Here is a 27,530-nt window from a genome sequence, read left to right as displayed (position 1 = left end):
ATATGATGGATGTGGGAAACTTTCCCCTCCCTGAGGTTTGGGGATATTGGGGTAGGAGGACAGTCATAGCTGCCCAGGGCAGAGGTGAGGCTCCTGTCACCCCCGCAGGCCCCAGGGACGTGGTTCTCCAGGGCAGCAGTGTGATGGGAGCTCAGGATGGGATGAGATGGCCCCAGAGCTTGAGAGGGACAGGGCCCAGGCGGCTCATAGGAGCTGAGTCAGCAAGCCCTGGATGGGGGGTGGGCCCTGTGGCCCCCAGGCCTGGTCAGTCTCCCAGGAAAGGCCATTCCAGTCAGTCCCAGGTCTTGGGAGGCACTTCCCAAGTGAGGACGCCCAATCCCAGATAGAGTGAGGGCCAGGCCTGCAAGAGAGTCCAGCAGGTGGGAACGCAGGTTTATGGGGTGACTCAGGGAGCTAATTAGAGCTGCTGCAGTCCCCGGCCAGAGTTCTCTGACCCCCTCTTGCTCCAGCAGCCCAGGACTGTCCCGTACTCACCGGGCAGGACAGAGAAGATGGAGCAGCCAGCGGTCATGGATAAGAGACGTAGGGGACCATTCGACCCATTTTTCAGAAGGGGAAACAGAGGCCCAGGGAGCGGTAAGAGACATGCCCTCCATCCCTCTCTTCCAGTGTTGCCCCAGCCCAGCCTTTAGCCCCACAGGTCATTTTGGGCTGAGGGAGGTGGTAAAGGTGGCCCATCCTTATCAGGCAGTGACTGTGGATATGGCCAGGGACCTGCGTGCTGACAATCCTCTCCCAATAGGATGCTTAAGGCCTCCTCAGGGCTCCCTGCCTCTAGGTGCCTACACTCCGGGGCACCCCCTGGATGACTTTCCTCTCCCAAGATTGCTCATGTTTAGTGGGGTGGGGCGCGTGGGCAGGGGGAGGAGGCTCTCCCATTTCCAAGCCTCACTGCAGTCTGAAGACAACCGGATCCAGACACTGCCTCCAGGGGGCTCTCCTATTAGGGTCAGGATCACCAATGGCCCCAGCTCCACCCAGCTGGGCTCTTCTTACAGAAATCACCGCCCCGCCCCACTGCCCCAGCTCCCTGTGACTCTGAGGGAGTTCTCTGAGGGTGGCTCAAGCTGAGAATGGCCCCCGCTAACTGCAGAGTCACCTCCTGTCCCCACAGCCCTTTCCCCTGCCCACCTCTTCCTCTATGACCAGCCCACCTCCCCGCTGGCCCCCATGGCAGCCTCGTCCTGGCCTCTGGTCTCCTCCATCTCCCTTGTGCTGTCTCCTATAGGACCTGGATCCCTCTCACGTCCCCGCTGTCCCCAGGTTCAGCCACAGCTCCTGCTCCAGGCCCAGCCTGTTCCCAAGCCTCTTACTGCCCACGGGTCCAGCCACACCAGCTCCTTGCCACTCGCCGAACTTTCTTGAGCCCTGGTCTTTGCTCAGGCTGTTGCCTCTGCCTGGACAGCCCTCCGCCCAACAGAAAGCTCGAAGTTCCCCTCAGTGTCCTTGGAAGACATATCAGTTCCCCTTCCCAGTACCTCCCTCCAAGCCCCGCATGGGGTCGAGCCCTTACCGAGCATCAGTAAAGCAGGTCTGGACAGAGGGGGCTGGGGCTCAGCTGCTCCCTCCAGGTGGACAGATAGCCATGTGGCTGGTTACACTCAGCTTTGGGTGGGGGAGAAAGATGATCAGTGTGTTAGTGGCAGAGAGCGCGAGGAGGGTGAGAAATTAAAAAACCGGAGCGGCCTGAGGCTGTGCTACTAGGAGCATAGTGTCTAGAGGAAAGGAGGTGACAGTCCTGCTCTGTCGAGGAGAATTCTAAACACAAAACCTGAGAAGGACGTTGAAAAAGCAGAGCTAATTCTCAGGAATCCACCTGGAGATTGGTGGGGCTGGAGAGGACGTCTGGAGAGAGGTCAAGGGCATGGTGATCTCTACCTGGAAGCTCTGCTGGGCTCTCCTAGGACCCATAGGGGCAGGGGTGCTGAAGCAGGGAGCAGGGGAAGCTGCGGGGACAGTCTCCCTGTCCCTGAGAAGGGGTGGTGGCCTGGAAAAGCTGAGTGATCTCCCCGTCCTGGGGAGTATGAGCAGGAGCCATATGGTGCTACATGGGGGTCTGAAGCTCCTCTCTGTCCCTTCAGCCTGAGCATCTGTGCTGTGGTTGTGTTCCAGCCATGGATGCCCACCCGAAGGAGATGGTGCCTCTCATGGGCAGAATTGCCACTGTCCCCAGTGGGAACGTTACCATCCTGCAGGAGAAGAGGTCGGCAGAGATCACCCCCACCAAGAAGAGGTAGGACCAGCAGGTTCAGGCCCGCGTGCTGCGCTGTGAGGGGCACAGGAGGAGCCTGGCACCCACCTTCAGGGACCCCTTGCCTGGGGCGGACCTGAGAATCTCAGTCTCATCTGGGGTGGCCTGGTGCCCAGCCAGGTATAATGGAGGGTGTAGGGGGGACAGCACTGCATACTCTGGGGCTGAGCTCGGGAGGTTAGTATGACTGGAATAATCAAGGGAGGCCTCCCTGGAGGGCCCAGGGGCACCAAGGCAGGAACGCCCAGAAAGGCTCCTGGCGGAGGTGGGGAGTTGCTGGAGCCATCCTTGTGATAAGGAGCAGAAAGGTGGGTGGAAATTCCAGGTAGCAGGGACAGCCTACAGCATACATTTTTCAAGTCCACTGGGGGCTCTCATATCCACTGGGTGCTTAGCCAGGTAATTCAGGCTCTCCAGCCCCACCTGTGTAAGGGAGACACCAGCCACGGCACCAGCCCATAGAGTAACGGTTAATTGCAATTGTGCCAACAACGTGCTCGGCACGGCGCATGTTGGCGCTGATAGTGTTTTGTTACCTTGAACTTTGTCTTCATTGTTGTCGTCATTGTCACTCCCCAGGCCCCCTGGGAGCTGCACAGGGCTGGGACGGTTATGACCACTTCCCAGTTGAGGATACGGAGGTGGCGGGAGCAAAGAAAGTACTTCTCCGGGGTCACAGCTGGCCCCTTAGCTGCCTCCATTGCAGTAACCCCCTCAGCCGATTCGGTGCCCCTCAAGCCTGAATGCCCCTCCTTCAACCCCGCGGCGCTTCCCTTGGACCCGGATGGGCCCCCAGGTCTACGTTGGCCCATTTGCCCTGCCTCTTCAGCCCCTGTCCCAGGACCCTTCTTGGGCCGAGTTGAGCCTGGTGCTTTCCCTTCTCTTGATTTGAATAATAATTGCTGAGGCCTTTTGCGCACGAGCCGGGGTGGGGGGTGGGGGTGCTGGGCCCAGGCTGGGGAGACTGGGACACGAGAGAAAGAACACTTGCCTCTGCTCACAGTCTGGATGGTGAGAGGGGCCCCAGGGAGAATGTGGGGAGTGGCCTGGAGAGAGGGTGAAGTAGGTGGGGCGGGGCCTGAGGAGGGGCAGGTGGTTCTGATTCTGCAGGCATGTCGCTGAGGAGCTGGTGTTACAGTGGATGGTGACAGGTGGACAGGAAGGGAGAGGGCAGAGGCTTGGGGCAGGAACCAGTGAGGAATCCCATGCGACTAAAGTGCCGGCTGGGTGAGGGTGTCTTTGGGGGGATAAGTCCCACTGGGGCTGGGTCTTGGCAGTCAGTTAAGGACATTGGACAATTGGGGGTAGTGGGGAGCCATGGAGGGATTTTGTGTGAGAGGGAGGGCATGGCAAGATTTGCATTTCAGAAAGGACACTCTGGGTGATCTGTGTGGGTGATGGATTAGAGGGGCGTCTGTTGCGACTGTTGCCCAGGTGATAGGTGGTGAGCCTGGTGGTGAGGGATGGAGAAGCAGGCACAGATCAGAGAAGTATTAGGATCGTGGAGCCTGCCGGATCAACTATGGGAGGGGAGGGAGAAGGAGGACCGAGAGACATCCCCTTCCTCCGGTGGGGGGACCTGGAGGGGTGATGGGGCATCTCTGACATGAGCACTTCGGAGGAGCAGGAGCAAGGTCAGGAGGAAGGAGCCAAGTTCAAGTGTGAAATGTTGGCTGAGAGGTGCCAGAGGCTCATTCAGGTGGAAGCTCCATCGTGGAGCGCAGGAGAGAAAACTGGGTGGATGTGGAGATCAGACAGGTGTCGGGGGCCCATGTGGGAAGCCTGGGTCTGGGAGGGCTTGTCTGGGTAGAAGCAGAGATATCTTGGATCTAAGCCACCAACACTGCCCTCCTGCCTCCTTTCCCCCTTCCCTCCCCTCTCACTTTCCCAGGGGAGGTTTGGACCTCAGAGAAGGACTGAGGACAGAGTTTCAGGAAAACCCCAGATTCTTCCTGCAGTCGGGCTGCCATTCTGAGCCCATCCTGGTTCATGAACTTAGTTCCAGGATCAGCTCTCCCAGTGGCCCCCGCCCAACTAAGGGCCTGGTGTGAGGTGTGACCTTTGTCTCATGAATCCGTGGTCCCTTCTCCTTCCCAAGGCTCTTTGAGGGACCTCATGTGCCTACTTCTCCCCAGACCCCAAAGGTTTGGGCATCTCCCTCAGAACGGAGTATAGGACTTAGGTTTAGAAAGAAAAAGAAAAGAAAATATTATGTGTCAGAAGGCAGTTCTGACCACTAAGGAAATATGTACTAATGGGGGAATTGAAGGCACCAAGAAATCCAGATTGGGGAGAAATTTTTGGACCTGGAGCTTTTTCTGAAGCATCATGCCCCTCCCGGTGAGTGGCTGCTATGGTTACCTCCCCCTGGGCGTCACCTTGCCCAGGGACACAGACACAGGCCATGAAGGCTGTAGAGGCACTGACCTTGAAGCTCAGAGCACTTGGGCTTTTCTCTGGACAAAGTAGGAGAGATAAGCTCCTCCCCAGGCCTGAGTCTGCCTGGGGATAGTTCTCTGCCTTCAAAGGAACAGAAATGCCGGAGGAATCGTACAGAGCTGCCTGTCTGCACATGTGAGTTAACAACACCCAGGTGGTGGTGCCTTTCTGGCTGGGTCAAAGTAGGAATAAACAAACAGCACCTGCTGCAAGTCCGGAGCCAGGATGTCACCTGGCCAAGACCTTGCTGTCTGCTCATGCTGGTGGATGAGATATGGCACATGCAGTGGCAAGTAGGGCAGGCATGGGACAGGCCCTCGTGGTCTAGCAGCTCCCTGTCCCAGGAGTTAGGTCCTTACATACAGCTGGGTCCTTTCCAGCTCAGCTCTCACCATCCACCTTCCCAGCCACTGAAGTCCTCCTGCCTCAGTCACAGCCCTCATCTTCCTGTTGAGGGATGCAACCTCCCAACTTTTACAGTTTAAGGGTGTGTTGGTCTGTCTGCTTATTGGTCTCTCCATCTATCCACCTATCTACCCACCCAACTATTCATTCCTCAGACAGTCATCCATCCATCCATCCATCCTTCCAACCATCCATCATCTACCTATCTATTCATCCATCCACTCATCTGTCCAACCAGCCATTCTTTTTTCCACTCATTTATCTTTCACCTATCCATCCTTACACTCATCCATTGTTAGGTCTTCTGAGTGTCATGACAAATGTTGGGTTCTAGAGAATTAGGACGATGCAATTGTAGTTTCTGCTGTTGAAGAACTTACAGCCAAAGGACAGTGGGTTATTGCCTAGAGCAGCGATCCCCAACATTTTTGGCACCAGGGACCGTTTTTGTGGAAGAAAATTTTTCCAAGGACCGGGGGGAGGATGGTTTTGGGATGATTCAAGCCCATTACATTTATTGTGCACTTTATTTCTATTATTATTACATCAGCTCCACCTCAGATCATCAGGCATTAGATCCCAGGGGTTTGGGACCCCTGGTCTAGAGCAAGAAAAGCAATGGCCTCACTGTGCTATAATCTGGTCTGATCCTTGGGGCCAGTTTTTACCAACCCACTGGAACAAGAGCTTTGTGAGGGGAGGAATTTTTGTCTACTTGTTTACCACTGTATCCGCAGCTTCTAGAATAGTGCTTGGCATATTGTACATGCTCAGTAAATATTTGTTGAGTAAATGCACTACTGAACCCAGATAGGTAGGGTGGGATGGAGGTCAGGGCAGGAGCTGGACCAATTGTCCTGGGGAAACACCTGCAGGTGGGGGAGTTGGGCTCTGCCTGGAGATGGTCAGCAAATCTCAACCAGGATGTTCTGCTAGCAGATGTGTTTGTAGTCGCTGGGTCAGAGCTGCCATAGTGGTGTGGGGACAACTTTGGGGTGGCAGTTCTGGGGTACTGCAGGGGTGCAGGGAAAGGTGATCTCACAAGATGACCTCTGATGCCCATTTCAGCTGGACAGTCCATAAGTAGACAGTCCTGGAGCAGCACGGGCTCCAGAGTCCAGGTCTTGAGGATCATCTAGCCCAATCATTTTCCATCCGGGTGAGGATACTTGGCCCAGAGAAGGCCAGTGACCACCTGGGGTCACACAAGAGGAGAGGCAGAGGCAGAGCCAGACTAGAACCCAGGCCTTGGGCTACCAGCTAGGGGCTTGCTCCTCCCTTTGTCTTCTCTTTTGGAAGAATGATTTGATTTTAGGTCAGGTCAGAAGGTTCCTCTTGATAGGCAGGAGACAGGTAGGTGGGGGGCCAATGTATCAGTGAGCCTTGCCCTCACGCCATTTATGCCCCATTTCTGGACTAGCTCTGAGCCTTCCGGGCTTGGCTGGGCCTGGCTGAGGGTGAGCACTCCGTGAGGAGGGCGCCCTCGACAGTGGGGTTGCAGGACACACAGGTGGACAGGCCCTGTCCCAGCTCTAATGGCCTTGCTTGGGTGTCCCCCCAGTGCACACTTGTTCCTGGAGATAGAAGGGTTCGAGCCCAACCCCACTGTCACCAAGACCTCTCCCCTCATCTTCTCCAAGCCCATGGACTCCAACATCCGGCAGTGGTGAGTACTGCGACCCGCCAGCCTGCCAGCCCCCACCCCTGCCCTGGCCGAGCCCTCAGCTCCCGCGGGCGGGCAGTGACTCGCCCTGGGCCACACAGCCAGGCCTGCTTGTGGCAAACTACCATTGTCCATTAAAAACTTGTCCCTCTCTCTGTCCTCCCCATTCCCCCACCAGCCTCCCGGGCAGCTGTGATGACATGGATTCCCCACAATCTCCTCAGGATGACGTGACAGAGACCCCATTTAATCCCAGCAGTCCCAGGTGAGCCTGGCCCTTCCCCTCCTCCCACCGTGCCCACCAGGCAGGTGCCCGAGGGACAGGCACCAGGACCCTGCAGGAAAGAGAAAGAGGCCGCCAATCCTGGGGCACCAATGTCTGGGCCCATAGCTATGGCATGTAGGTCATTTTTGGGGGGAAGGGAGTATCACATCTTATAAAAGTAATACCCATTCATTATAAAACATCCGGACAACAGTATGCAGCAGAATGAGAACTTAACGCAATGCCATGTACATAAATTAAAAATACATGCATGTAGGGGACTTCCCTGGCGGTCCAGTGGTTAAGACTTTGCCTCCCGATGCAGGGGTGCCGGTTCCATCCCCGGTAGGGAGCTAAGATCCCACACGTCTCGCAGCCAAAAAACCAAAACAAAAAAACAGAAAGAATGTTGTAACAAATTCAATAAAGACTTAAAAAAAAAAATACATGCATGTAGCCATCAAACATCAACGTGCATTTTGCAAGAACACATACAAACAAAAGGATACACATCACGCATTACCGTGGCTGCCTATTTGGAGTGTAGGGGTGGGGAGAGAGATATGAAAAATATTCAAACAACACAAAATATGAAAGTGAAATTTCCCTTCCTCTGATCTCATTCTTTCGAGGTAATCATGATGAACAGTTAGGCACGTATCTTTCCTGATCATTACTATGTGGATCCAAAGATACAGTTTGATAAAATGTGCTTGCATTTGGATTAGAAGCAGGGCAGCTCAGGGCAACACGAATCCCAGCACCTCCGCCCACCCCCCGGCACTAAAGGAGGGGATTTCAGGCACTGTGACAGGCACGTGCAGACAGTGGGGGCTGGCGCCGAGCCCCCTGTAGGCACAGCGGCTTTGGAGGGGTAACGGGAGACAGTGGTGCATGTGTGGCGAGTTGGAAACGTTTTCTGGCCTCAGTGCAAACCTGGCCAAGCAAGAGCAGAGGCACAAAAAGAGGTGGCTGAGGAAACACATCTTTGTGGCTGTGTCGGAGGGCGGCGTGGGACAGCTGCTGGAGCTGCTGATGGAGCTGCAGGAGCTTTGTGAGCAGCGCCGCAGCCTGGATGTGTCCGGTCAGTGGCTGGCCCTGGCAGAGGGTGCAGGGCTGGGGGTCCTGCTCGGCTCCTGCTGTCCACCTACCCACTGCCCTCCCTCCCCGCCCTCCAGCCTTAACTGCTGGGCTGGCAACTTCGAACCTGATTCTGAGGGCAATGGGGAGCCATGGAAGGGCTTAGACAGGTGACGGTGGAGGATGGGGGTAAAACTGGAGAAGGCCTCTGCTCAGGCAGAGTTGGGACCCCAGCGGCGGGGCTGGGGAAGGGGGAACAGCTCTTCCGGGAGTGGCACTGGTGGGACACAAGGACGTGAGGAGTGAGTCCCGGGTGGTGCCATTTGGACTTGGGAGACTTGGTGGCTGGTGGGGCCCGAGCTGTCTTGGGGACCAGGAGAGTAGCAAGTTAAGTGGAAGGGGGTGAAGTCTATTTGTAGGAAACCGGGGTGTGGGGTGGTGGGCTGGAGATTTCTGAGCTGGACAGTGGGAAGCCAGGCAGTGGGTGGGACTGTCCCCCTACCAGGGAGACGGTGCAGAAGGTAAAGAGCAAAAGGTCTCTGATAAGCCTCTGGGCAGCTCACCGAGGAGAAGGAGGAGCCGGCAAGGAGGCGGGAGGAGGAAGAGCTGGCCAGGGCAGAGGGGAGCTGGGAGCTCAGGGCAGGGAGCTCCGTGGAGAGCCTGCGGCAGGTTCTTGAGGTCTGAGGCTGCAGCCGCCACACCCCGGCCTCCCTTCCTCCGGGCCGGGAGGGCCAAGGGCAGCCGGGGCCCCCCTGTGCAGCAGCTCCATCCTGCGACCCTGCCTGCAGACTTCCTCATGCACAAGCTGACGGCCTTGGACACGGGGAAGACCTGCCTGATGAAGGCCTTGTTAAACATCAACCCCAGCACCAAGGAGATCGTGCAGATCCTGCTCGCCTTCGCGGAGGAAAACAACATCCTAGACAGGTTCATCAACGCCAAGTACACGGAGGAGGCCTACGAAGGTAACCCGCCTGCGGGAGGGGCTGTGCAGACAGCAATTGCTGGAGGTGGTGGGGCACAGGCACTGCTGTCGTGGAAGCCCAAAGCGCTTAGTGTGGTGCCCGGCACCTTCCTTCATTCTGCAAACAATCTTGACCACTGGCCGCGTGCCAGGCAGTGTTTTTGGCCCCAGAACACAGGAGTGAACAAGACAGATGAACGCTGCTCTTCTAAATAAGGAAATTTAAAAATTGATGAAAAGAAAATTACAAAAAAAAAAGATAATGTCATCAGAAGTAATTGGGGATGGGCAACTTTAGTGTGGATGGTCAGAGAGGTGACCTTTGACCCGAAGCCGGCACAATGAGAAGGATTCAGAACAAAGCAAGGGCAAAAGCCTGAGATGGGACTGAGCTTGACACAGCTGAGTGATGGCAAGAAGGCTGGAGGGCTGGGCAGGGCCAACACATTAGTAACTATTAGTATCGTCATTATCCTCATCATTATTAACAGCCCCATTTGGGACTCAGCTTTGTGGCTTCTCTCTTAGGTGGACCGGAGAGGGGGCGGGGAGACTAAACTCAGGATAGTGTTTCCCTACTCAGGAAGTCTGCTGTGAATAACCAGTAAGGTGTGTCTTTGAGTTTTTGGAGTCAATAAACATCCCACTAGGGTCTTATGACGAGCTTGTGTCAAAAATGATTGGCCCAAGAATAACTGGATGCCATCTTATGGATATGCCGAGGGTGCTAAACATCTCAGCTTTTTGCAGGTGGGAGTCTGGCTTGGGCCCTTAACTTTTCTCGTGGGAGACAGTAATTTTATTTGTATTTATGTATTGCCATTATTATTATTTGTTTTTGCCAGTCTGGTGGGTGAGAAGTATTAACTCATTAGGTTCAAATTTTCATCTTCCCGATTACCAGTGATTCCAAACATCTTTCATTTCCTGTATTGTCTGTGTGGACTTTCTTCTCTGTGAGGTGCTTGTTAATAATAGTTTCTCAGTTTTCTTTTAGGTTGTTTGTCTTTTTATTGATTTGTAGGAGCTCTTAATCCATTATGGACTTCTAAAAGCACATTACCTCTTTCATACGTCTCAAATATTTCCCCCAGCCTATCACTTGTCTTTTAACTTTCTTTAAGATGTCTTTTGAAATACAGAAATTTTTAATTTTTATGGAAGCAAATATGTCAGTTTTTTCTTTATGGCTTCAGAATTTTGGATTTTGCTTAAGAAGGCTTAAGAGGGTTTTCCCTCCAAAAAGGTTAGTTATTAACAATTTTCCAATCTTAAAAAATGCTTAGTTCTTTGATCCACCAGGACTTTGTTTTTATGTACGGCATGTTGGCAGCTCTTTGGAAAATGCTGTTTCTGGTGTAATGTTCTGAGACACCCGGCCCCCGCACCCCCGGCCTTCTGGTCCCTTCTGTCTGGAGGTTCTGTAGGCTCCACCAACCGTGTCTATGTCCCTCCCCCACCCCCCCTCCCTGCGGCTTCTCCCCTGTTCTGTTTCTCAGTCACCAGGCCGTCATCTACCCAGCACCCAGGCCAGATGCCTGGACCTGACCTGAGACAGCCCTTCTCCCCCATCCCCAGCAGACCATCCTGAGGACTCTTTCTCCCAAGGATCTTTGGGTCCATTGGACGGACAGCTCTTCCCAAGTCTGGGCTCCTTCTAACACATCCTCCAGTTTTGCAGCCAGAGTGCTTTGAAAATACACATGTAAAAAACCCAAAACTCTGATCATGTCACTTCCCTGCTTCAGTGCCTTCTGTGCCTTCCCATACCCTTTAGGATAAAGTTCTAACCTCTTAACCTGGCTTATGAGGCCTTGAGTCAGCCCCATCCAGCCTGGCTAAACTTACCCGGTCCCAGTTTAGAGGCCACTCTGGGAAGCCCCCCAACCCCTCAGGCTGTGTTAAGAGCTCCTCTGGGTACCACAGACCCTGCACCTCCACGTATCATAACGCTCAATTCGCAGGGAGACTGTGAGCTTCCTGAGGACAAGAATCAAAACTGCATCCCATGTCCTGCTGTGTCCCCAGTGCCTGGCTTTGGGGCACAGAGCAGATGCTCTACCAATAATCCTTGCTTCCACGCAAAAATGAATGAAGCAAAGAATGAAGCTGGGCGACACAGACCAGACAGGCAGCTAGTATTTCTCCACGGTTCGGTGGAGGGTACAGAGGACAGAGAGGGGAACAGGCCAGAGAGGGTGTGTCACCCCCGTCCCAGCCGCTGAGCGCAACCGCCCACCCCTGTCCCGTCCGCAGGGCAGACGGCGCTGAACATCGCCATCGAGCGGCGGCAGGGAGACATCACCGCGTTGCTCATCGCGGCCGGCGCCGACGTCAACGCCCACGCCAAGGGCGTCTTCTTCAACCCCAAGTACCAGCACGAAGGCTTCTACTTCGGTGGGTGCCGCCGCCCCGGGTTGGGGTCCGGGGGCGAGAGGGGCGGAGGGCGAGGCGGGGCTTCTACCCGTAGAAGCGCTAGCAGGCAGGGGAGACCCCACTGCCAATCTCTGCTGGCTCAGTTGTGTCCGAGGCCCTGGAGGACAGAGCCGGGACCAGGGAGGCGGCAGGGGCAGATCCACCTGAACAGGACCGCCAGGCTGGAGACCAGCACTTGGGAGGATGGGGAGCCTGCATTTGGGGTGTGTCACCTGGTGGTGTTAGAGGACACACAGACATCCACCTGAGCAGCCCCCTGTAGGGAACATAGACCTGGGAGGGAGGGCAAGGAGAGAGCCCTAGTTTACAGGTTCTGAGAAGGGAAATGACTTGCCCCAGTGTAGTAAGGAGCGGATGTAGGCATCCTGCCTGCCAGCTCTGGCCTCTGTCCCCTGTGTCCAGTGCCTCTCAGGACTGCAAACAGGGGTCAAAAGTAAGAGGACAAAAATTCCCTGACTGACACTTTAGGGAGACCAAATGCAACTGACGTTAGGCCATCCCGGGTGAAAAAAAAATTTTTTTTAATGTGTAATTTAGGTACAGTGAAGTTCACCCATCTTAATGTACACTTCTGTTCATTTCCACAAACGCGTACAGTTGTGTAGCCATCACTGTGGTCAGGACAGGGAACAAACAGCTCCATCACACCAAAAACTCGCCTGGTACAACTTTGTAGTTAACGCCTCCTCCTTGCCCAGGCCCTGACTGATGGCCACTGACCTGTTTTCTCTTCTGGATGGTTTTTTAGTCAGCAGGACTAGATGGGTCTGGGTGGCCTTGAGGACAGGGTCTTGTCCAGTCAGACCTGGCTGGGAAACATCTGTTGGGTGGGATGAAGAGAGGTGACAGGATGGAGATTGGGGGGGGGGGGGGAAGCAGCAGGAGACCTGATGTCCAGCCCTGGTTCCGTCCCCGGTTTGCTGTGTGACCAAGTGTGAGTCACTTGCTTTCTCTTTTCTCAACTAACATTGATTGTTTACTATGTATACCAGGCATTGTTCTAGGTATTTGAAATATATCTGTGAACAAAACCAAGATCTCTACCCTCATGGAACTTGCATTCTAGATGGGAGAGAGACCATCAATAATGAATATAATAAATAAGAATGTTATGTAATATGTTAGAAAATAACAAGTGCTATTGAAAAAAACAAAAAGTAAAGCAGGGGGGACTTCCCTGGTGGTGCAGTGGTTAAGAATCTGCCTGCCAATGCAGGGACAAGGGTTCGATCCCTGGTCCGGGAAGATCCCACATGCCGCGGAGCAACTAAGCCTGTGCGCCACGACTACTGAGCCTGCGCTCTAGAGCCTGCGAGCCACAACTGCTGAGCCCGTGTGCCACAACTACTGAAGCCCGCGTGCCTAGAGCCCGTGCTCCGCAACAAGAGAAGCCACCGCAATGAGAAGCTCACGCACCGCAATGAAGAGTAGCCCCGGTCCACGGCAACTAGAGAAAGCCCGTGCACAGCAACGAAGACCCAAAGCAGCCAAAAATAAAATAAATAAAATAATAAAATAAATAAGTTAAAAAAAAAAAACAAAACGACAGCTCAAAAAAAAAAAAAAGTAGTAAAGCAGGGGAAGGAGATCAGGAATTCTGGGACAGGAAGGAGTTGGGTTTCAATTTTAAAAGGGCAGTTAGGGTGAATGATTCATTGAAAAGGTGACGTTAGAGCAAAGACTCACAGGTGGTGAGGTAGGGAGTGATGCAGGTATCTACGGAAGAGGGAACAGCCTGTGCAAAGCCCCTGAGGTAGAAAAGTGCCTGTGTGTGCTCGAGGAGAAGGAAGAAGGCCATGGTGGCTGGAGGGGAGTGAGTGAGGGGGAGAGGAGGAGATGATGTCAGAAGATGTAGGGCCTTGTAGGCTGTCATTGGAATTTGAGCTTTTGTTCTGGGTGAGGTGAGCCTTATGCATTAATAGGATCAGTCTGGCTTCTGTGTTGAGGATAGTGTTGGAGGGCCAACAGGGTAGTAGCAGGGAGACCGGTTAGGAGTTTGTTGCAATGATCCAGCTTCAGTCTCCCACTCCTGCTGAGATGGGCAGGATAAGCCCCATTCCTAGAACTTGGGGAATCACCACTCTGGTCCAGGAGAGAACCGAGCCCCTGTGCGCCCCCTCCCCCAGGCGAGACACCCCTGGCCCTGGCAGCCTGCACCAACCAGCCCGAGATTGTGCAGCTGCTGATGGACAACGAGCAGACGGACATCACCTCGCAGGACTCACGGGGAAACAACATCCTCCACGCTCTGGTGACGGTGGCCGAGGACTTCAAGACGCAGAATGACTTCGTCAAGCACATGTACGACATGATCCTGCTGAAGAGCGGCAACTGGGAGCTGGAGACCACGCGCAACAACGATGGCCTCACGCCGCTGCAGCTGGCCGCCAAGATGGGCAAGGCTGAGGTGGGTGAGGCCTGGGGGCAGGCGGGAGGGCGCGAGGCACGCTCCCCAGGGGCCCTTCTGAGTGGTCGACTGCACGGAGCCACGGACAGGCAGCACGTGGGCGCACCCTCTGGACTTCAGGCCCTAACATTCTGTGTTTCTGTCTCCTGCCCTGGGACCCCCTTGCCGGGGCCAGAGTGGAGGAGTCTTAAGGCTGCGGTGACTCATGCTTTGTGGCGGAGGATTCCTGCGTGGTGAGGCACCCAAGCGGAGGAGGCTGAGTGTCTGACCCTGGGGGCCTTCAGCCTCTTATGCGGACGGGAGTCCCCGAATGTCTGCTCTGGATCCAGAGCCAGTTGGCTGGTGCTCCCTGACACTGGAGAGACCCCAGCCTGTCTGTCAGGTTGAAACATTGAGCCAAGTCCCCAGCAGAGTATGTGGCTGCTCGTGGCTCTTTGTGCCCTTGTGTTGTGGCCGAGGAACTCAGGTTAACTGGGAGCTTGGTGAAGACTCAGCTGGGGTGGGCTCCCATCTCTCTCTGTGGTTGGAGCCACGGCTTGGTCTGGTTTCAAGGTCAGGACTCATCATGGCAAAGCTGCCCCTGAGCGTCCACATCTTGAGCCCTGGGAGGGGACCATGGCTCCTGGGAGGCTGCAGGAGGGCACTGGGTAGGGTGGGGACTGTGGAGCCATCACAGCTGTGCCAACCTCAGGGCAACTGATGAGGGAGGTGGTGCCCCGAGGGCCTTGGGTCCCGTCCCAGTGCTCAGGGCTGGTGCCCACAAGGGACCTTTTCATGCTCTTGTGGGAGGAGGAAGGGATGCAGAACAGCTTTGACAGAGGAGGAATTGTGTGCCTGCCTCCCCCATCTCCTGCCCACCCCAAGGACACAGCTTCCTGGGGGCTTTGAGGAGAGTCAGACTGTGGTCGCAAGTCGGAACTTTCTCCAAGGACCACTGTGCCATGTGCTTGTCCCTGGGGAGGGCCCAGGGATGAAGCTTCCTGCGTGGAGCGTGGCCCCCTGACCCCTGGTTCCCTAGAGGATAATGTGTCCCTCCACCCACCCCCACCGCCTCTCGCCAGTCTTGGGAAGTCGCCTGCACCCTTCCTGGCCCCTTCTCTCCTTCATTCAGTGTTCTTTGGAAACTTTTCCAGATGCTGCCCAAGTTGGCCACTGTGCTGGGAGCAGAGGGTGCAGTCATACTTGAGACACAGACCATGTCCTCGGGCTCGTGTAGCCTGGGGCTCAGAAAGGGGAGACGTGCCTTATCCCTGGGAGCTCCCTGCCTGGGCTGTAGAGACTAGGCTCCCGTGCGAGATGAGATGGGAACCCCACTGGGTCACATGAGATCAGGGCTCTGACACTGTCCTCCCCATTAGGACCCTCCTCCTGGGCCTTGGGTTGGTGCCCCAGGAAGTTCTGCCCCCATCTTATTGTACCCAGGGCTCGCTTTCTGGAACTAGTGAGCTCTCCATCTTGCCTGCACTTTGGAACCACCCAGGAAGCTTTACAAGATGCAGATTCCTGAGTCCCACCTCCAGAGATTTGGACTGAGTTAGTCAGTGGTGTGGGCATTCTAAATGTTCCCCAGTGACCCTAACATGTAGCAGAGAGCAAGCTCGCTGACCTAGAGAGTGGGTCCCACGGGCCTCTCTGAAAGGCTGGTGTCATGCATCACCCCCTGACTGGCCAGAGCAGTGAGCCTCAACTGGCAGGGTCTTGACTGAGGGTGGGATGGGGAAGCTGGAGAAACTCGCAGCTGCTTCTCAAATCCAGGCCAAACAGAAATTATTTCTCGAAATTGTCAGTTCCTGGATTCTTCCCGGAACAGACTCCCCAGCTGGTGCAAGGATTTGTGAGCTGATCGTGCAGCCCTCCGAAGCGTGCAAAAGGTCTTCACGCCTCTTGTCTCTGGTATTCACAATGCCTGGTGTGACGGGCAGGTCAGCGAGCTTTGCGCCCATCCCACAGATAAAGCGGGGGCCGGGGGTCACAGTGACAGGCACTCGGCCCGACTCAATCCACCCCTGGTGGGAGCCTCTTCCCAGGCCCTGTCTGCCTTGGGCAGGCCCAGCGGTCTTCGCCCCAAGCCCTGTCCAGAGGCTGATGGTTGTTACTCTTCCTGTCCCCAGATCCTGAAGTACATCCTCAGCCGTGAGATCAAGGAGAAGCGGCTCCGGACCCTGTCCAGGAAGTTCACTGACTGGGCCTACGGGCCAGTGTCGTCCTCGCTCTACGACCTCACCAACGTGGACACCATGACCGACAACTCGGTGCTGAAAATCATCGTCTACAACACCAACATCGATGTGGGTCTCCCGGGTGGGCTGGGGAAGGTCAGGGGGTAGCAGGCTGGGCCCCAGGCCAGGGAGGCCCTGGGAAGACCCCTTGCTACTAGCCAGACAAGTCTGCAGCCCCCATTCCTTAGCCTTAGTGGGCGGGGCCTGGGGTGGGTGCTGGGGCCACCTGTTCCCAGCTGACCTTGTGGTGGGGGTCTCCTGGCCCCATAATCCTGGGCAGGGTTGGGGGGGGTGTAGATCTTCTCCATCTTGTTTCCCCCCAACTCCTTCTATTGGTTCCATATGGTCAGGCTTAGAATCCCCTCTTCCCCCAAACCTGGTCCCAAATAAGTGTCAGGGAGTACACAGTTTGAGCAATCAGGGAGGCCTTTCTGGAGGGGGCATAGCTGGGAAGTCAGTGAGGCTGAAGGAGAAAAGAGAAGATCAGCAGCGGGAAGTTTTTGGCTCTTGGAGGAAAGTGAGGCAACACATCTTTCACATTTTACCAAGAGTTGTGCTTCCCAGAGCCTGTCTTGCCAGGGATCTCCCTGGCCCTCACAGCAGCCTGACTGGTAGGGCAGGGATTGAGATCAGTTTTACTGATGAGGAGGCTGAGGCCCAGAGAGGGTCAGGGGTTTTCCTGGGGTCACACAGTGAAGGAGGGCCCAGGAGGGGGCCAGACCCCAGTCGTGGCCCTGGCCTCCCTTCTAGCCCTCCCTCCCCACCATGCCTCAGATCCTCTTGGCAAAAACACCAAGCTCCGTGGCGTTCGGTTGCTGTCTGGGTGCGCTGGAATGGAGCCTCAGGAGCCAGAAATTACCCTCCCAACATTTCCAGCCAAACCAGTTCATTGCCCCCTTCTGCCAGGGGCAGTGCTGACTCAGAGCTTCCTTTGAAATGAGGGCCCTCCGAAAATGGTCCCTTCCTCTCTCTCATCTCCATGGTGACTGGTGCCGTTCTACCCCCAGAACCGGCACGAGATGCTGACCCTGGAGCCCCTGCACACGCTGCTGCATATGAAGTGGAAGAAGTTTGCCAAGTACATGTTCTTCCTGTCCTTCTGCTCCTATTTCTTCTACAACATCACCCTGACCTTCGTCTCTTACTACCACCCCCGGGAGAAGGAGGTAAGTGGGCCCCTTGAAGTGGGGGATGGGTTGGTCAGCATTGCAGGACCCTGGAGCCTCCCTATGTGCATATGGGGAAACTGAGGCCCAGAGAGGCCAAGAGATGTGCGTGGGGTCCCCCAGTTCTCATGCTTCAACAGTGTCTTGGACACTGAATACGTCGCCAGCGCCTGGTTGAGCCCAACCCCGGGTGCTCAGCCCCAGGCTGACCCCTGCTGGGGGAGGGCTGCAGAATTAGGAGCCCCAGGCCCCGCCCAGGCTCCATGTCTAAATCTGGAGCTGGTTGGGTGTTTTGGCTGTGAGGGCCATGGGAGGAAATGCGAGGAGGTGGAAGTCACTTGGAGAAGCATTCCCAGCACTCTGGGTCTCGGTTCCCCATCCATTACACGAGGCACGGAGTCTTGGCTTTAACTGTGTTATGAGGCCCTGTGAGTGTCTGGATACAGATGGAACAGATAAATGCCAAGAGGTGTGAGGGGGTTGTTAGCATGGATTGGATCGTGCTTCTCACCGCAGAATTCTGGGTTTCCACTCTGGGTGGGGGAGGCAGGGGCTGGGGGCTGCAGTTCCTTTTTGGCCCTGTACAGAGATCCGGCTTTGTGCTGGACTCTGGCCCAGCTCGAGGGTTGGGCACGTGTATGTGCATGGTCCCCCCGGAGGTGGCGCTACCCCTGCCTTCCTCACTCCCCGTCCTGCACCCATCCATTCCTCTCCCTTCCTCCCAGGCCCTGCCACACCCCTTGGCCCTCACATACAAGATGGGGTGGCTGCAGCTCTTAGGAAGGATGTTTGTGCTCATCTGGGCCATTTGCATTTCTGTGAAAGAGGTGAGTAGGTCACCAAGCCCTCCTGGACTGGCCTGTGAGGCAGGCAGGGTGACAGCAAGCTCTGCTACTACTGCTGGGAGACTCTGGGGAGGCATTTCCTTTTGAACCTTTAGATTTACATAAACAAGCCAGCTTATCCTACCTACTTTATCTATCCATTCTTCCATCCATCTGCCCATCTATCTGCCATTTATCTACACTCCCAGCCACTCAGTGTCCCATCTTCCCTGCCCCTCCATCCACCCATCCAATCACCTGCCCTCTCTCATCAACCCAGCCACTCATTCATCCATTTAAACACCCACTCATCCTTACCCACTGTCCTTCCATCCTTCATCCAACCGTCTTTCCATCTGTTTGTCAGTCGATCTACCCGTTCATCCATCCAACCGACGAATCAGCAGGTATATTCTGAACACCTTCAATGTGGGGCTCTGGAGGAGATGACAGGGATGGAGGGAATCTGCCCTCTTTGAGTTCATAGTCTGGTAGGGATTTCAGATGGACACAAATAGCTAGACTTTAACATAGACTGTGAAAAGACCTGATGTTGGGCTCAGACCCGTGCTCAGAAGAAGAGAGATGACTTTTATTGGCAGGGGGGGAGGGGGGCCAGGAAGGCTTGAAGGCAGAGATGGCACTTACTCTGGTAGGGGAGGGTTGGCATGAGGACACTGGGGAGAAGGTATTACAGGACAGGTATGGGGAACAGCATGAACAAAGGCTCAGAGGCTGGAAAGCTAGGCCATATTTGGGGAATGGCAGGTAACTGTATGGTTGTGCTGCTTTGTGGGTTCTGGGGTGATTACGGGGGTGAGAGTAAGAGACGTGAGAAGATCAGGGGGAGCACCCACTCTTACCCTGGGGTTGCCTCTGTCCCCCAGGCACAAGTCCCCTTCCATATCCCTCACCTGGGCTCTGGCTGGGCCTTCACATACTTCCCTGTTCCTGAGTCTCAGTCCTGGGGAAACGCCCCCCTTCCCCAGATCCTCCAGCGAGGGGCATGAAGAGGGGGCAGCTTTTCTTTCCTTTCTGGCCTCAGGGCATCGCGATCTTCCTGCTGAGACCCTCAGATCTGCAGTCCATCCTCTCGGATGCCTGGTTTCACTTTGTCTTGTAAGTAGGTCTGTCCCCTTGGTCACCACCTCACAGGCAAGGCTAAAGTCCTGTATGATGGCTGCTGTGTCCCTCTGCAATAGCCACCCTACCGTGTCACCCTGTCCCTGTCATTTTGCCAAGTCACATGGCCAGGGACCTCCTCTCTCCTTTCTGGTAAGAGAGGCACATAGATGCCCATGGAGAGGACCAGAAAACGCTGGGACAGTGCCCACCATCCAGTTGCAGGGATAGCTGACTTCACCCTGCCACAGAGCCCTGGGCGGCAGCCAGCACAGAGAAGGCGTGTTTATTTTTTATGAAGGGACATTCCAGGCCAGTTCCTCCTGGCTGTTGTTTTGGACCCTGGCAGGTCAGGGCTGGAAGGTACTTGAGAAATCATCGAGTCTCATCTTTAGGCATGAAAACCGAGGCTCAGTGCAGGGAAGTGAGTCACGTAGAGTCAGACGGAGCTTCAGTCATGAAGCTCAAGCCAGCCCAGTTTCCCAGACAGCCTCATCCCAAGCTTGTGCAGGGTTGACTACTGTAGGCTCTAGCCAGAAAGCTCAGCTCAGCAGCCTCTCTGAATGAGGTCATGTGAAGAGGATTACGTAACCCCTGTCTCTAAATAAAAGGAGGATTATGTAACCCCTGTCATGTGCAGAGGATTACGTAACCCCTGTCTCTAAATAAATAATGGAAAAGGATCTGCAGCTTGGGATGAAGAATGTTAGGCTCCATGGCTCTGTAGACCCCACCAAAGGCCCTCTTCTGAGCATTTGGGAGGCTGGGTCTATAAAACCTTGAATCTTGGCCTGATGTTTCCAAATACCTATTAACAGCTTTATTAAGTATGTACCTGCCTTCCAGAAGCATGAGCTAAGTTCTTCATCTCTTTGGGCAGTATCAGGGGCCCCCTGATACTGCAGTGAATGAATAGGCCAGGTGCAGCACTGCCCAGGGTGCAAGTCACGCATGAGTCTGTCAGCTTGGAGAAACTGTGACGATTCCAGAGAAAAATCCATTTGTACAGCCACTGGCTTTGGCAAAGACAGAAGGCACCAGTGCCATGTCCTGCTCTTCTGCTTCTTCATTGTTTTCTTAGTGTAGAGGAACGTGTAAACATGCTTCCTCACTTCAGTCCCAAATGCCCTGCTCACCCAAACGTTTGCTTTTCACTGCACAAGAAAATCAAAGTTGCCTGTGTCCTAACTTTAACTAGTTAGATATTTTGTAATTGTGGAGACTACCTGATGTTATAAGCAAGAGAGGGTTTCTATCCAGATGTCTGCATATCTGATGGTGTTACACACTGTTTAGGAGTAGATTTTGATCTCGTATGTTTGGTACATATTGTACTTTAAACATTTCAAATTGTGGTATAATACACGTAACACAAAACTTAAACCATCTTAACCATTTTAAGTGTACAGTTCAGTACTGTTAAGTACATTCGCATTGTTGCGCAATCTCCTTTTAGCAAACCTATTATATAGCATGTATTGTAGTTTTTTTAAGGATTTTTCAAAATAGGTTATGGGGGACTTTTGTTATGATTGACTTTTGAGTATAGATGTCAGCTTTTGTCATTTTGGTTAAAAATGCAGTCATTCACCACATCCTCAGTCTACCCCAGTGTACCCCAACCTATGTGGGGGTCAGAAATCACATGGGTGATTTAAAAACCATACAGCCTCCTGGGCAGCACCCTGGGCCTTCTGAACCAGAATCTCCTGGGCCCTGGGGATCTGTATCTTTAAAAAGTCCTTGTCAACTGCAACCAGCTCTGACTTGCATCTAGCAATGCAGTCTGCAAGGCTGGATTTTAGACGTGGTCCAGCAGATCTGGGGCAGCCTTATCTGTCTCTTCAGCACCAGCCACCAGGGTAACCATTCAGGATTTAAGGGAGGTTGGAGGATTTGGACATCTTTGCCCTGATGCCAAGAAGTAAGTAAGGCCCTTGTCTCCTGTGTCTCCTGAACAGTTTTGTCCAAGCTGTGCTTGTGATACTGTCTGTCTTCTTGTACTTGCTTACCTACAAAGAGTACCTCGCCTGCCTCGTGCTGGCCATGGCCCTGGGCTGGGCGAACATGCTCTACTACACGCGGGGATTCCAGTCCATGGGCATGTACAGCGTCATGATCCAGAAGGTGTGTTGGGGCTGCCGAACGTCAGAGATGGGCAGGGAGGGCCTTCCGAGAAGACCCATTTTTCAGATGGGGAAATTGAGGTCTGGAGAGGAAAAGAGACTTGCCCAAGAGACAGGCCACTGTTCTTTCTCCCAAATACCGTGGTCTCCCTTTGCCTTTGGTCAGGCTCTCTAGGAGGGAAAATATGTATATATAATATGTTACATATATACACGTAGATATGTTTATTATATAGGTTTACCATGTAAAGGATGTGCAGCACACACGTTACAAACAACAATAAAATATACAATGCCTTTTGTTGTAAATTCCACATGGCTAGTTGAGTCTCACCGAATAATTTGTTGATTTTGGTTGAACTCATATCTGTTTGCCAACCTATGGTTGCAATTGACAAGTGAGTGTTGTGCCAGCATAAATGCTGATATTTTCCTCCGCTTTAAGGAGTAAGATGAAAGGGAAGCAATGAAGACTTGTGTTGAAACTGCATTTGTTTGTCAGTGATGCTGAGCCATTTATCTGCTGAATTGGATACTAGTTTTCAAATACTAGAAGAATATTTCATCAATGTTTTTGTGCTATTCCCGCTATAACAGCTACAGATAGGACACATGTTTAAAGTTTAATCTGCCTTAACATTTTGTCCATCGTTGTCTTAAGTCTAGATCTAGATGACCAACAATCTCTGACTTGTAGCTTTTACCAATTTCCATGGTGTAAATATTCCCACCATGGCTGACTTCCAGCCACCAATGCGATGTCACTGAATACAGAATTGGGAAGGGATGCACAGTAATGCACCATTATACAGTGTTTCCACCATATGGTTACAATAGAGATAAATAGCCTTAAAAGCCTACATAATTATAAAATGTAGTAAAGTCACTCGGAAGTGATGAGTTTTGAACATTTATTATCTTTGTTTCTAATGCAATTTATTTAGTTATAAGTTTACACAATTTAATTCTTAGTCATGGCTGTGTTTAACAACGAGCTCAGAAAATTCATGAAAGTGAGACAATCAGCTCTTGTGAGCTGGTGCGAGCTCGGCCCAGCACACTGCGGCCCCCAGGAAGTGTGAGGATTCCAGATGTGAGTTTCTATGAGGAAAGGTGCTCATGTGCAGCCTGAATCAGCAGGGACAGAAACAGACTGTGTCCTAGGAGGGAGGAGGGCGGAGAGCAGGAACAGAAGAGAAGTCTTTCTGGAGGAGGTGGGCCCAGCGCTGAGCTGTGGAGACAGCGTCAGGAGGACCTGGTGAGGGTCACAGAAGAGTGGCCCGAGTGAGGGCGTGGTTAGAGTGCGAACCCGGGAGAGGGTGGAAAGCAGTCAGGAAATCAATGTATAATGAATATGTGCTCAAACCTTACCCTTGAATTGCGTTTCTTTCTTTGTAGGTCATTTTGCATGATGTTCTGAAGTTCTTGTTTGTATATATCGTGTTCTTACTTGGATTTGGAGTAGGTAATTGATTTATAAATAATAGTAACTCCCTCATTTGTAAAACACTTTATACAGATGTCAGCATGGCAAAGCACACAGGAGCCTCAGCAACAATTACATCGGCCACCAGTGGAACACTTTCCGTGGTTAGCATTTCCCAACCATTATCTCTTTACTTCTCGTGACATCTTGACCAAGGGGGGGTCATCATCATCCCTGACCATGAGGGCACTGAGGCTTAGAGACTCCAGAATTTGAACTGGTTGCTTTTATCCAACCACCCTGTGTGGCATGCCTCCCACCTTTCCATCCATCATCATATGCGGCTCTCACAGCCTCAGATAGGCTTGGCAGGTTTTCGGCCCCATTTTACAAATGGAGAAGCTAAAGTCTGCAGAAATTTGACTGATGGTCTTTGAAAAATAAGAGTAGAGTTAACGCATTGAGATAACCTCCTTTGGCCCTCCACATCACATTACTGTCATAGTTTGCTGCAGATATATCTGTGAGAGCCTCTGGTCTGCTGGGACCAGGGAAGGGAAACCCCTCTTGAAAACCTCTCCATTTACACCTAGAGACTGTCATACAGAGTGGAGTAAGTCAGAAAGAGAAAAACAAATATCGTTTATTAACGCATATATGTGGAATCTGAAGAAATCGGTATAGATGATCTTATTTACAAAGCAGAAATAGAGACAGATGTAGAGAACAAATGTATGGCTACCAAGGGGGAAAGGCGGGGTGGGATGAATTGGGAGATTGGGATTGACATATATACACTATTGATACTATGTATAAAATAGATAACTAATGAGAACCTACTGTATAGCAGAGGGAACTCTACTCAGTGCTCTGTGGTGACTTAAATGACAAGGAAATCCAGGAAAGAGGGGATGTGTGTATACATATAGCTGATTCACTTTGCTGTACAGTATAAACTAACACAATATTGTAAAGCAACTGTACTCCGATTAAAAAAGAAAAAACCTCTCCATTTACAACAGAGGGAACAGCATAACCTGATTTTATTTCTAACCTCTGCATAAAGAGATATTTTATTTTCCCAAACCAGTTTTTTTTCCCCCCTAGTTATCATTGGCATTTGAAGTTAGGCAACTGTTCCCATCTGTCTGGTACCTTTTCTGGGTCACAGTTTGCTTATTTATTTGGTCCTTCACTTGTTTGTTTATTCATCTATCCATTTCCTCCCTGATTAATTTGATCATTCATTCATTCATCCATCCGTCCATTCATTCAGTAATGAGCCACTGCTGTAGTGCGTTGGGAGGAAGAGAAGAAGAGTCCCAGGCCTTGACCAGAGGTCTTGCCACAGAGCATTAGGAAGAGACTCAGGACTTCCCAGTCTTGGGGGAGACAACCCAAGCTACAGGAAGTTGGGAGCTCAAAGCCTGGTTGAGGAGCCAGAGACACACAGATTATAGATTGTAATTATCAACTGTGCAAGCCCGTGATAGATCAAGGGCTGAATGGTGGGGTAGAGAGAAGAGTTTGGGCTTTGTTAGGCAGAAAGGGCTTTCTGCCCTTTCTGTCAAGGCAGGGCACCAGCCTGATGAAACTTCCGGGGGAGCTGAGGCTGGAGATGTAACTTAAATAGCCAGAGAGAAGGAGGCAGCAGGCCTGCAGTCTGTGTGTGTGGGCATAGGTGTACATGCAGGCATGCACGAGTTTATTGGGTAATTAACCAGACAGAGAGGCTGCAGAGAACACCCTGTTATGTCTTCCCAGCCCTGGCCTCGCTGATCGAGAAGTGTTCCAAGGACATTGAGGACAGCAACTCCTTTGGCAGCTTCAGCGACACGGTGCTGGAACTCTTCAAGCTCACCATAGGCCTGGGTGACCTGAACATCCAGAAGAACTCCAAGTACCCCATCCTCTTCCTGTTCCTGCTCATCACCTATGTCACCCTCACCTTCGTCCTCCTCCTCAATATGCTCATTGCCCTGATGGGGGAGACTGTGGAGAACGTCTCCAAGGAGAGTGAGCGCATCTGGCGCCTACAGGTGACCTTGGCGGAGTCTTTCTATGGGAGCCCTCACGGGGACTCAGTTCAGCACATGGCACCAGTGGATCTGGGGTGGGGCCTGGAAATCTGCATAGGCTCCCTGTGCTTGGCCAGGCTTGAGGAAGCTAGGTTTCTGGGGTATGAGGTCTAGGGGGTGTGGCTGGACAACAGCATGTGTGAGAGGAACTCAGGCTTATGGGCGTGCTCTGCTCAGAGTCAATGGTGTGATCTGTGGATGTTGAAGCGTGGCCTTAGGTTGCATTAAGAGAAGTAGGTATAGGACAATGTCCTTAGGTATGGGACGATGGAGGTGACAATTCTGCTCTCCTCCAATACTCCTCACATGCTATGGGCCTTACACACTGAGGACACTAACCCACAGGATGATCCAGAGGCATGTTACACTTCTTACATAAATGGTGTAAGAAGAGCGTGACAGCTCCTTCAGATATCTGCAGAGCTACTTGCGAAAGGGGGAGCAGCTCCCTTCTCTGGTCCAAGAGGCAGAAATGAGGTATATGGGGCAACAACAGGGAGAAAAGCTTTGATTTGACACAAGGAAGTTACTAATGATTAGGGCCTTCTTAATTGGATTGTTGCTAATATTCAGGAGAGATTGGACGAATTATTGCCGGGAAAATTGCCGAGGGGACTCTAAGCCTGACGTGGGGCTAGGACCGCATGATGTCCTCCTGGACGCTCCCTTCCTGGTGGGATCCCAGGATCCTAACGTTTTCAGTTAGGCAGCTCTGGACTACCAGAGACATTGTTTATGTGATGTTTAAAACAATTTGAACGCCTTTCCCAAACTTACTGGGTGTTCACTTTTGAATTCTGTAGGTTAGCCAGATCCTCAGGATCTATGCATTAAGCATTCCATGCAGGTGGAGTGGGCTGTTTGGTGGTGTGTGCACGTGTGTATATGTGTGTGTGTGCACACGTGTGGGCGCACCCACGCTCACACGGAGTCGTGCTCCTGGGCTGCTCCTGAGAGATGCACTTAGGCTCGTTTATGTCCCCAGAGAGCCAGGACGATCTTGGAGTTCGAGAAAATGTTACCAGAATGGCTGAGGAGCAGATTCCGGATGGGAGAGCTGTGTAAAGTGGCAGAGCAAGATTTCCGACTGTGTTTGCGGTAACAAAGGGAGAAGGGCCCTTTGGTGATGCCTTTTGGGTGGGTGAAGAGAGATGAGTTGGTGAATGTTAGCGAAATGGTGCTGCCATTCGCTTGCCGGACCACGGCACGGTCTGTTCTGCCTCCTCAGAAGATGGAATTTGCTCTTTCGGGGTCCCTGGCCCTGGGATAGACTTTCTAAGCCTCAGAAGGGAGAAGGAGGAGACTCTGCCCTTTTGGAGGTGCCTCCATGGCCTCCCCCTGCCCAGTGTCTGCCTTAGAAGAGATTTGCCAGCCTGGCACTCTTTGTCCTTCTGAGAGGCACATTCTGTCACAGGCAAATGGAAAGTGAGACAGCTACTTTTGACAGATGTCAAGCTTTTTGATTTTTAAAAAAGTACTTGAACGTGCCCTGACCATCTTTTCTGATGGGTCTACCTCTTCCTACCCCCTGTCTGACTGCCTGACCCTGCAGACTACCTTCTTGGAGTATAATTGTACCTTGACCTACTTCTCTGGCTGAAACCCCTCCCCGCCCCGCTCTGCCCCAGGAACCATCATTTCAACTATAATAGTTACCCTAATAAATATGTCTAATTTTGACACCCTCACTCTAGAGATGTTCTGTGAATGTGAACTTCAGCCAAACTATCGTCTCCAGTTACAATCCAGCACCTTAGACACTGCCCACTCTTCTGGGTTCTGAACCCAAATTTTTTATAAAAAAATTTTTGGCCACACCCCGCAGCATGTGGGACCTTAGTTCTCCAACCAGGGATCAAACCCCTGCATTGGGAGGAGGACTCTTAACCATTGGACTGCCAGGCAAGTCCCCTAACCATCTTCTCTTAGTGCAACCTTAACCCTAGCTGGACTTCACGCCCTCACATCTTCTCAGCCCGAGCCTGCCCCACTCTCCTTCCTTCCCTCCTTCTCCGTGGGCTGCCTCCCCCGAGTCAGGCACAGCCCCTGCTGGCTGAAGATGTCCCCTTTACACCTCTCTGAGCTTCTGGGTCCCACACCCTGGGAGGAGACTGATCCTGGAGGCCTGGGAAAATGGGGATTTGGGCAGGTTTCAAGCCTTAACAACACTGATGTGACCACATGGGGCAGGAGTGCTCCTGATCCCTGTGGAGGACACCCCAAACGCTGTGCTGCTTGTTTGCATTTGATGAGGTGCACCTGGGGAGTGGTGAGAATGATTATCACACCCGCAGGATCAACGAGGTGAAGTGGACTGAATGGAAAACTCACGTCTCCTTCCTCAACGAAGATCCAGGGCCCGGGAGACGGACAGGTACCGCTGCTATCAGGAAGCGTGACACCCACTCCTTTCTGACCACGTGACCCCAGGCACACCAAGTCGGAGGGCCGTGATTTTCCCCATCTGTAAAATGGGAGGGTTGAATTAATTCCTTCCAGCTCTACCGTTTTCTAACCTGAGCTGGAATAACTTCTAAGGCAGGTGGTGGACTGAGACCTGGAGGTACAACTTGCAGAATGCTGTTTCTGTAAAATAGTGTTTTTTGTTTTTTGTTTTTTTAAAGCAGATTTCAACTAA

The 27,530-nt window shown here is 52.8% G+C and overlaps 1 protein-coding gene across 2 annotated transcripts; it reads left to right on the top strand.

Annotated features, from left to right (window-relative positions):
* The first annotated feature begins 2,135 nt into the window (after window positions 1-2,135).
* TRPV3 (transient receptor potential cation channel subfamily V member 3) lies at window positions 2,136-27,530 on the top strand. 2 transcript variants are annotated; one of them, XM_068530361.1, is made up of 17 exons: window positions 2,136-2,254; window positions 6,678-6,782; window positions 6,958-7,044; window positions 7,974-8,128; window positions 8,913-9,089; window positions 11,345-11,485; window positions 13,651-13,931; window positions 16,043-16,219; window positions 17,158-17,316; window positions 18,042-18,143; window positions 19,186-19,259; window positions 21,224-21,389; window positions 22,787-22,853; window positions 24,579-24,853; window positions 25,878-25,990; window positions 27,187-27,266; window positions 27,520-27,530. In XM_068530361.1, exons 1-17 carry the CDS (start codon window positions 2,136-2,138, stop codon window positions 27,528-27,530), a joined length of 2,289 nt encoding a protein of 762 aa, XP_068386462.1. The 2 variants fall into 2 exon arrangements, with proteins under 2 accessions (XP_068386462.1, XP_068386461.1); XM_068530360.1 differs by having other exon boundaries at window positions 27,517-27,530.

The sequence above is a fragment of the Eschrichtius robustus genome, chromosome 20 (genome assembly GCF_028021215.1).
Source record: "Eschrichtius robustus isolate mEscRob2 chromosome 20, mEscRob2.pri, whole genome shotgun sequence".
Taxonomy (NCBI): domain Eukaryota; kingdom Metazoa; phylum Chordata; class Mammalia; order Artiodactyla; family Eschrichtiidae; genus Eschrichtius; species Eschrichtius robustus.
The sequence above is the reverse complement of the archived record's forward strand: the minus strand, read 5'-3'. Positions and strand labels throughout refer to the sequence as shown.